The 9,903-nt window shown below is 67.4% G+C and overlaps 1 protein-coding gene across 1 annotated transcript; it reads left to right on the top strand.

The window, feature by feature from the left end:
• Nucleotides 1-3,294: 3,294 nt before the first annotated feature.
• Nucleotides 3,295-9,716, top strand: CDH3 (cadherin 3; the record flags this gene model as incomplete). Its single annotated transcript, XM_080352190.1, has 15 exons — nucleotides 3,295-3,436; nucleotides 5,535-5,713; nucleotides 5,790-5,900; nucleotides 6,037-6,192; nucleotides 6,269-6,413; nucleotides 6,514-6,689; nucleotides 6,770-6,898; nucleotides 6,996-7,181; nucleotides 7,253-7,497; nucleotides 7,583-7,725; nucleotides 7,917-8,141; nucleotides 8,240-8,458; nucleotides 8,557-8,687; nucleotides 8,767-8,913; nucleotides 8,997-9,716. 15 exons carry the CDS (start codon nucleotides 3,295-3,297, stop codon nucleotides 9,207-9,209), a joined length of 2,547 nt encoding a protein of 848 aa, XP_080208316.1. The 3' UTR covers nucleotides 9,210-9,716.
• Nucleotides 9,717-9,903: the final 187 nt, after the last annotated feature.

Genomic DNA, 9,903 nt, shown 5'->3' with positions numbered 1-9,903 from the left:
CAGCATCCTCTGCCCAGTGGCTCCCTCCGGCTCTCCTACCTCTGCACCACCTCCGTCCACTGCCCCAGCTCCTGCAGCTGGGCCAGGTGGATGGCGAGGCCGGCTGCCGGCAGCCCCGTGGCTGTGTTCAGCACGTGGGTGGTCAAGGAGCCTTTCACTGTCCCGGACATGCTGCTGGCCTGAGATGGAGGAGTAAGTGAGGCTGGGACGCGTGCTGCTGGGCTCCCCGCTCGTCCCGGTGGGCCACAGCACGGCGGCACTGGCTAGCCCAGACCCAGGGAGGAAGCAGCTCCATATCTTTTTCCCTTCCCGCCCGCGGTGTCACATGTGGGCAGACGTTAACCCTGCAAGTGCTCCAGAGCTGCCCAGGGCCAAGGGCCACTAACCATCGCTGGGTGGGAGCACAGCCCGGGGGCTGGTCCTGCGGCTCTGGGGCCGCTGCCAGATGGGCAGGGCTGGGCTGCCTGCCTGGAGCGGGACCAGCTCCTGCTGCTGTCCTGGCACCAGCTCTGGGCCTCGACTACTGGCTGAAGCGGGGACACCAGAGAGGCACAACAACAACAACAAGGGTGCCCGGCTGCTTACCTGGCTCTCCTCTGCCCCACTCGGGCAGGGCAACACCGCGCAAAATGCCATCCCCTCGTCTGGCAGCCCGTCCTGGCACCGCAGCCTTTCCCCACAGAGCTGACAAGGCTGGATGCCGCTATCCCGGTGTGGGGCTGCAGCAGCACCAGGCGCTCCTCCCCAGCTGGGCTGAGCCAATGCAGGTGGCTTCCCCCTGGGAGGTGCGCCTGGGAGCCCCGCCGGCACCCAGGCTCCGGCAGCACCGCAGCCCTGGGGCTGGCAGACTAGAGCCTGGCGGGACGTTGGGGAGCCAGGCCAGGAGGAGCCGCGGCGGAGCTGCCATCCCAGCCTGGAAAGTGCCTGGAGCACGTCAGTGCCGCAGCAGCTGGGCAGATGGTGGGGGCTGCCAAGAGCAGGCAACGGCTTCACTGCAGCCTCACCTGCCCGTCCGCTGCCGGGGTGCGTGGGGGTGGGCTCAGCGCCTCACCTGCACTTTGATGTGGGCAGTGGCAGTGGCCCGCAGCCCAGAACCTTCCGGGTTGACAGCCTGGATCTCCAGGGTGTATTCAGGGACAGCCTGCAGGGAGAGACAGTGTCACCCCCAAATGGGGGGCAAGAGCCAGACTGGGCATGCGGGTGGGTGACGGGCCGAGCCTAAGGCTCACCTGTGCCACCAGCCCTGCCACTGCCACGGAGATCACCCCGGTGCTGCCGTTGATGGCAAACATCTGGGGCTGGTCTGGTGTCTGGTGCAGGATGGAGTAGACCACAACCCTGTTGCTGGAGCTCACAGTGCCATCGGCGTCCATGGCCACCACCTGCAGCACGGGGGTGCCTGGGGTGGATGGTTACTGGTGACACTTCCCCCATCTCCCCACCACCACCCTGGTTCTGCCTCCTGCTCGGCAGCATCAGTCTCACCCGGCTCAGCCCCCTCCAGCACGGTGCTGCGGAAAACCGACTGGGTGAAGACGGGCCGGTTGTCATTCTGGTCCATTGCGGTGATGATGACCTCCATCGGGTCCTCCACGGGCTGCCCGTTGGCCGATATGGCGTGGAAGAAGAGCTGCCAGAGGCACCATTAGCACATGTGTCCCCAGGGACTGTCCCCTCTCCACCCCGGCCCCCCACTCACAACATATTTATCCATCTGCATTCGGTCCAGCGGCTTCGTCACCTCCAGCCACCCCGTCTCACGGTCGATGGTGAAGACGCCCACAGGGGGAGTGTCCGCCCCCTGCCTTGTGACGCTGTAGTAAACCTTGGTCTCCTCGTCCTTGTTGGATTTGATCTGGGGAGGGGGCACAGGGGGGTTAGAGGGGTCGCAGTGCCCCAGGGACCCACCTGCCCTGCGCCCCATCCCCGCGGGGCCACATACCTGCACTAGCTTCTTGGGGAAGGGCCCCTGCTCTTTCTCAGGCCAGTGGATGTGGGGGATGACCCAGTCCCTCTTCTGCCGCCAGAGCCCATGGCACTCGGCAAAGGTCAGCACCCCCTGTAGGACAGAGAGCGGGGCTGAGGGGCCGTGGAGCTTTGCCGAGGGGCTGGAGGGACTGTCCCTCTGCCCCCCCACACCGCAGACAGGCATCGGGATGATCCTACCGGCAGAAGGAGGAAGAAGAGGAAGGTGAAGCTGGAGGGTGACATGGCTCTGGCTGCCCTGGCTGGGACCTTCCCTACAGCTGCCGTGACCTTGGCCAAGACCTGCCAGGACAGCTGAGCGCCAGCCCACGGGTGCCAGGACGTGCAGGGGGGGCCAGCTGCTGCTGCCAGCCTGGGGCGACTGGCACGGGGCCAGCGGACAACATGCTGCTCCAGGCTGGGTGGTGACGGACCCCAGGAGCCCCAGAGGGGCCACAGGACACCCCACCGCAGCTGGGTTGGGGTGCACACGTGGCCCCACCCCAGGGTCCCTCTTCACTCTAGGGATTCCATGCACCCAAACTCGGGAGGGGGCTCCAGGCCCACCAGGCATCCCTCACCAGCACTCCGATGCACTGTGGGGTGCTGAGAATACCCCGAGGAGCTGAGCCCCTTCCGTTGTACCCTCATAGCCCCCACTGCCAGTGCGGTGCCACCGCCAGGTGATGCTCGGGACCGGCTGGGCCCTCCCGGGTGCTGGGGAGGGAGTAGCATTGCGGCTGGTGCCCGATGGGACCCCCTAGGGTGGAGAGCACTCCGAACCTCCCGTCAGAGTGGGCCCAGGGGTGCTGGGGGAGCCCCCGCTGCAGGGTGCCAGGTCGCCGGGTGTGGGAGGTCCTCGGGGGTCCCCAAGAGCTGCAACCCGGTACCGGGTGGGGGTACAGGTCGCACTGGGTGGGACTCAGCCCCGGTATGGGGCCGGGACCGGGGCCGGGGAGCCCGCGGGGCAGTGGAACGTGGGGTTATCGCGGAGGTACCGGGGTGCCCGGGGGCGTCCGGAGGTACCGGAGGCACATGGAAAGACACACAGCGATATCGGGAAGACGCCCGGAGATCCCGGGATGCCCGGGCGGTGTCTCGGGCGCCTCGCGGAGTTACCGGAGGAGCAGCGGCGGGGGCTGGAGGCACCGGGGCCGCAGCACGGAAGAACGGAGGGTTCTGGGGGGGTAACTGAGGGACCGGGGCTGCTCTCCGGGGCGGGGCGGGGCGGTACCTGCGCGGCTGCCGCCTCACCTGGAGCGGCGCCTTTCAGCGGGGCGGGGCGCGGCGGGCGGCGACCGGAGCGGCGGCAGCGGCAGCGGACGGGCCATGCGGGAGCTGCGCTCCGGGCTCTGCCCGCTCTTCATCCTCCTCCTTCTCCCGCTCCTGCCGGCGGCCACCGCGCTTGCCGCTCCCCCGGCCCGGCCGTGCGTCCACCTGGGGTTGCGCCGTGAGCCGCTCCCAGCACCAGGTAACCGGCGCCGTCGGGGCGCGGCTCCTCTCGGCCCCCCGGGACTCCTGCGATGCGCGGTGGGGACACCGGCCGTGCGGGGACCGGGGTTGCAATCGGAACCGCGATCGGGAGCGGGATCGGGATTGCAGTCGGGGTCGGGTCCGGGGCGCCGGTGGGGCGGGCAGGCCGTGCCCCCGGATGCGGGGCGGTGGGGGGGTCCCACCTCGCTGCGGTGCTCGGCCCCACACTGTCCCCCGGCTTGTGGGACTGGATCTGGGGTCGGCTGTGCTCGTGGGGCCGTGGGGCTGGATCCTGGGGAGGGACGTAGGGCCGGCTGTACGCCCCCGGGCCGGGATCTGTTCTTTGTGAGGAGCTGGTACTGCCCCAGGTGTGGGGCTGGCAGGGATTTGGGGCATGGGGCAAGTTCTTCACTGACTGTGGGGCTGAGCTGTGGGGCTGGCCAGGCTCCTGTGTTATAGGGCTGTGGGCTGGGCTATGGGGCTGCCCCTTCCTAAGACTGGGCCGTGGGGCTGGTGGTGCTCCCACAGCAGCGGGTCTGGGCCGTGGGACTGATGGTGCCCCAAGCAGCAGGGCTGGTAATGCCCAACCTGCCTGTCTGGCCCCACTGGGGATGGTGGTGGCTGATGCTGGCGCCTGCGGTTCAGCCGTGGGGCACCCATTGGGGTAGGGCTGGATCCCCACAGGGTGGGTGCCCAGCGCCGGGCTGGCGATAGGGCTGGGTGCCCCGGGGCCACCTTCTGCAGCCATGGGCAGGAGCGGGTGCCGTGGGCTGCAGAGTCCAGCTGGCCTGGCCCCAGGCCAGGCAGGGGCTCGGTGCCGGTGATGCCCTGGGGCTGGGGCAGCGCGTGTTGCCTGGGCCTGTTTGCCCCATTTGCTTGTCAGTGTCCTGGGGGAGCGACGCTGCTCGGGAACGGCAGCCAAAGCCAGCGATCGCCTAATGGCTGCGGAGCACTAAAAGCTTTTCCCGGCCCTAAGTGCTCTCACCGTGCCAGGAGAGGCCCTGACCTTCGGGTGCCACATTCTGCTGCTTTGACCGAGCACAGCGGGAGCTCCTGCCAGGCCGCGGGCCGGAGCTGGGCTCTGCCGGGAGCCCGCGCGGGCAGGGGCTGGGGTCTGGCCACGCCACTGCAAAACCCTCAAAACCCCCTCGGTTGGCAGCACATGGCCCTGACACTAGCCGTGCAGCTCCACCGGACACAGTGCCACAGGGGCTCTGCATGGGGGGACGCTCAGGGCACAGCGGGGTTTGGCCCCCTGAGGGGGCTGCAGCGAGGCTGCGGACCTGGACCCTCCTGTGCCGCCCAGCCTTTGGTGGGGTCCCCATGGCGGGTGCCAGGGGCTCCCTGTGGTGGGTGTTTGGGGCTCCCCCGGGCTCCTCATGCCCCAGCCCCACTTGCCGGCCTGGCTGGGTCCCTTCCAGCCCTGCTGATGTCCCTTATCAAAGCCATCGCGGCTGGGAGGGGCCCTCAGTGCTGCCCTCCAGGCACGGCTGCTGCGCCCAGCATGGGACAAGGGACCCCACCATCGCCCTGGGGCTCACTCCCCGTCGCAATATGGGGCAGCCGTGGGGCACAGCTCCCCTTAGCTCGCTCCACATTTCCCCTGCTCCCGCAGCCCCCCAGCCCCACTCCCTGTCCCCTCCCAGCTCTCATGGCCTCTTGCTGCCGGCGGAGCTGGTTTAGCTCCACTAATCCCCTAATCCTGTGCCCGGCTGGGGGTGCAGGGAGCTGGGCTGTGTCCAGCACGGGGGATGCAGCGCGGTCCTGGGGGGGGGGGCCCGTGCTGTGCCCCATGTCCAGGCCATGGGGGGCTGGGAGCCTGTTGGAGGGTGACATGCTGGATGGGGGCGCTGGGAGCCCCGAGGGGGGTGACACACCAGGTGGGAGGCTGGAGCAGGGCCCTGCCTGCCCAGGAATTTCCCGTCATCAATGAAACAAAAGCCGAAACCTCCGCGCTCCTGTGCTGCTCCCGGCATCCCCTGCCTGACCTGATCTGCCTCGGGAGGCTCGGGGGGGTCGCAGGGTCGTGGGGCTGCTGCCGTGAGGGGCTGGGGGACAGGTCTCCCCATCCACCCTGACCCTGTGCCCTCCCACAGCGAGCTCCGGGGCCTGCGTGGGGCTATATGGGACCGAGGAGCCCCATGTTGGGGTGCAGGAGGACGGGGGACCTGTGCAGCTGCTGGGGGCAGGCAGGGTGCTTGCTGTCCCCCGCCGGGATGCCACCGGTCAGCCAGACCCTGCCCCTGTCCCCGTGCGGAGCAGGCGCTCCCCCCAGGTAACGCTGCCCATCTGCTCCCTCCCCATCCCCTGACCCCCTGCTGGCTGCACCCTCACACGCCCCTGTCCCGCAGGAGCTACCCAGGGCTCGTGCTGCTCCCAGGAGGCGGAAGAGGGATTGGGTGATCCCCCCCATCAAGGTTCCTGAAAATGAGAGGGGCCCCTTCCCCAAAAAGCTGGTTCAGGTATGGGGGGGGTCAGTCTGGGTGGGGGCTAAGCATGGCTGCACACGTCGAGGTTGGGAGAGATGCTGGTGGTGGCCATTCCCCTGCATTGGGGCTGGGGGTGCAGAGGGACTGAACCCCCCATGTCTCCTCCCAGATCAAATCCAACCGGGACAAAGACACCAAGATCTTCTACAGCATCACAGGGCAGGGGGCAGACGCCCCCCCCGAGGGTGTCTTCACCATCGAGAAAGAGTCGGGCTGGATGAAGGTGACGCAGCCGCTGGACAGGGAGCGCATTGACAAGTACCATGTAGGTCCCTGCCACCATGTGCCATGGTGTGCCAGTGTGCCATGCTGGCCCCTCAGCTCACCCCTCCGCCCTCCAGCTCTTGTCCCATGCTGTGTCTGAGAATGGCAAACCGGTAGAGGAGCCCATGGAGATCATAGTGACAGTGACAGACCAGAATGACAACAAGCCCCAGTTCACGCAGGAGATCTTCAGGGGCTCCGTGCCTGAGGGCGCTTTGCCAGGTAGGAGCCCGTGCCGCATCCCTTGGGGAGAACCCTGGGACCATCCCTGTGGGGGACGTGGGTGCCCGTCCCCCCACTCACTGCAACGTCCTGTTCTCAGGCACCTCCGTGATGCAAGTGATGGCCACGGACGCAGATGATGCGGTGGAGACCTACAACGGTGTCATCGCATACTCCATCCTCAGCCAGGAGCCACGGGAGCCCCATCCTCACATGTTCACCATCAACAAGGCCACCGGCACCCTCAGTGTCATTGCCAGTGGCCTCGACCGGGAGGTGGGCTCTGCGGCACTGTGGGGGGTCAGCCCTGGACCTAGGTGGGACTGACACTGTGTCTGTCTGTCTGTCTACCGCAGCGCGTGCGGGAGTACACGCTGACTGTGCAGGCGGCTGACCTGGATGGCGAGGGGCTGACCACGACAGCGCTGGCCGTGATCGAGATTGCAGACGTCAATGACAACGCCCCCGAGTTTGACCCCAAAACGGTAATGTGGGGCAACCCCAGTGGGACCATGTCCCCGTGGGACGGGGCTAGGCTAGTGCCCACCGGGCTGCAGCACTGACGGTGCCGCACACCCACAGTATGAGGCAGCTGTGCCGGAGAATGCGGCCGGGCGGGAGGTGGCCCGGCTGGCTGTCACCGACCTGGACGAGCTGAACACGCCTGCGTGGCGAGCTGTGTACTCCATTCTGCGCGGCAATGAGGGGGGAGCCTTCGCCATCGTCACTGACCCCGCCAGCAATGAGGCCGTCCTCCGCACCGCCAAGGTGGGTGTCCCCTCCATGTCCCCCCCTTGCTGCCCACAGCAGGGTGCTGCCCGTCCCCTCCGCTCTCCCAGGGTCTGGACTACGAGTCCAAGAAGCAGTTTGTGCTCCACGTGGCTGTGACCAACGAGGCCCCCTTCGCCGTGAAGCTGCCCACGGCCACCGCCACAGTGACGGTCAATGTGGAGGACGTCAACGAGGCGCCCGTGTTTGAGCCACCGGTGCAGCTGGCCCGAGTGCCGGAGGACGTGCCACCGGGGCAGACCCTCGCCTCCTGCACTGCGCGGGACCCCGACACGGCCCAGGGACAGAGGATCAAGTGAGTGGGGATGAGGTTGAGGTCAAGTCCGGGGTGGGGGGTCCCTGTCAACCCTGCCGCATCACCAGCTCCCCTCTGCCCCCAGATACCTGATGGGGCACGACCCGGCGGGCTGGCTGGCTGTGCACCCCGAGAACGGCCTCGTGACGGCACGGGACCACCTGGACCGCGAGTCGCCGTTTGCCAAGAATAGCACCTACGCTGCCGTGCTGCTGGCGGTGGATGATGGTGAGGGCCATGAAAAGGGCCCTTGTTCCTGCCGTCCCGCGTGAGGGACACGTGCTGCCAGCACCAGGAACCACATCCCGGCTCCGGCACGGAGCGGTGATGGGGCTGCCTGTCCCCTGCTCGGGGCACCCCTGTCCCCATGAGGGTGTTGGTTTTGGAGATCCCCCCTCCAGCATCACTCCCCCCTGCAGGCTTGCCGCCCACCACAGGCACTGGCACTCTCCTCCTCACCCTGCTTGACGTGAACGACCATGGCCCTGAGGCTGAGCCCCGGGACATCACCATTTGCAACCGCAGCCCCCAGCCCCAGGTCCTCACCATCACTGACAGGGACCTGCCCCCCAACACCGGCCCCTTCCGCGCTGAGCTCAGCCACGGCTCGGGGGACAGCTGGGCTGTGGAGGTCGGTGACAAAGGTAATGCCAGGAGAATGCTCAGCGCAACATGGGCTGTGCTGTGGTGGCATTACTGTTGCACATCAACATGGGTCACCCACGGTGCTGGTCTTGTGCAGATGACACCGTCACCCTGCGGCTGGTGGCACCACTGGAGCCAGAGCTCTACACCATCTACCTGCGGCTCTTTGACCGGCCGGGCAAAGCCCAGCTCACCACCATCACCGCACGGGTCTGCGACTGCGAGGGGCTGGTGCAGAGCTGTGCCCAGAAATCGCAGCCCGCCACCGGCTTGCCCATCGTCCTCGCCGCCCTCGGTGCCCTCCTGGCTTTGCTGCGTGAGTGGGGGGTCCTGTGGTTCCGGTGCTGAGGGGCTACACCCCACATGGGGCAGAGAGGGGTGACATGTCCCCACTGATGCTGGTGCTCCCCACAGTCATCCTGCTGCTGCTGCTGCTCTTTGTGAGGAGGAGGAAGGTGACGAAGGAGCCGCTGCTGCTGCCTGAGGATGACACGCGGGACAACATCTTTTACTATGGGGAGGAGGGCGGTGGGGAGGAGGACCAGGTGGGTGTGCTGGAGGGCTGGGGGGTTGGTGCCAGCACAGGCAGCCTGACCCTGCCCTTCTCCATCATGTCCCCCCCAGGACTACGACCTGCGGCAGCTGCACCGGGGCCTGGACGCCCGCCCTGATGTGCTGCTCCGCAATGACGTGGCCCCCACCCTTCTGCCAGCCCCCCAGTACCAGCCCCGCCCCGCCAACCCCGACGACATCGGCACCTTCATCGAGGAGGTGAGACCTGACCCCGGCCACGCAGGTACCATTGGGATGTTCCCAGCACAGGGGGACAGGCACTGACCCCTCTGCTTCCCCAGAACCTGAAAGCGGCCGACACAGACCCCACGGCTCCCCCCTACGACTCACTGCTGGTGTTCGACTACGAGGGCAGTGGCTCGGAGGCCGCCTCGCTCAGCTCCCTCAACTCCTCCGACTCTGACCGCGACCAGGACTACGACTACCTCAGCGACTGGGGCAGCCGCTTCAAGAAGCTGGCAGAGCTCTATGGCGGGGGGGAGGAGGATGATTAGGATGCCCCAGCCCCGCTGCCCCTCTGCCCCATGCCTTACCTCTGCCCGTGCCTTGGGGCTGCCCCCTCCCACCACGCTCCCTGCCTTGGCGGCAGCCCCCTCACCTTCCTCTCCTGTTTTTTTTTCTGGTTTGTTTTTTTTTCTTTTAATGTATGAAATAAAGTAGTGTGATGCTACGGATCAGGTGAGCGGGTGCTGGTGTAAGTTTTAATAAAGAATGTGGGTTTTTTAGATGCTCCAGCCTTTGTGTGGCTTTGTGCCCTGGGACAGATCGCTGGGGAGCTGGTTCCCTCCCTAGGGGTTGGTGCTGACCCCAGCCCCACTGTGACTCCCCCAGCCTGGTCCCCCTTGCCTGCAGCAGCCCCCATCTGTTCCCTGCCTGGTACCCACAGGCTCAGCTGCACCACTGCACCCATGGCCCCACAGCAGTGGGGGCTCCCGCAGGGCGCCCCTGTCCCCACGGGGTGCAGGGCTAGTGCAGGGAGCACGGGCAGGGCGCTGACCCTGCCGCTCTGTGCCTGCTGCCCCGGGCTGGGGGCTCAGCACCGGCACTCCCAGCCCCGGAAGCTCCCGCTGGCTCCGTGCCCGGTGCCGGCCGTGCTCTGTCCCCCCCGCAGCCCCGGACGGGCACCCACGGAGCTCCCGCGGCCCGGGGGCTGCACGGCGGGGACCGGGACACCGGGGGGAGCGGGGA

This window comes from Nesoenas mayeri, assembly GCF_963082525.1.
Source record: "Nesoenas mayeri genome assembly, chromosome: 12".
NCBI lineage: Eukaryota > Metazoa > Chordata > Aves > Columbiformes > Columbidae > Nesoenas > Nesoenas mayeri.
Note: the sequence above shows the minus strand (reverse complement) of the source record. Positions and strands in the feature narration are given on the sequence as shown.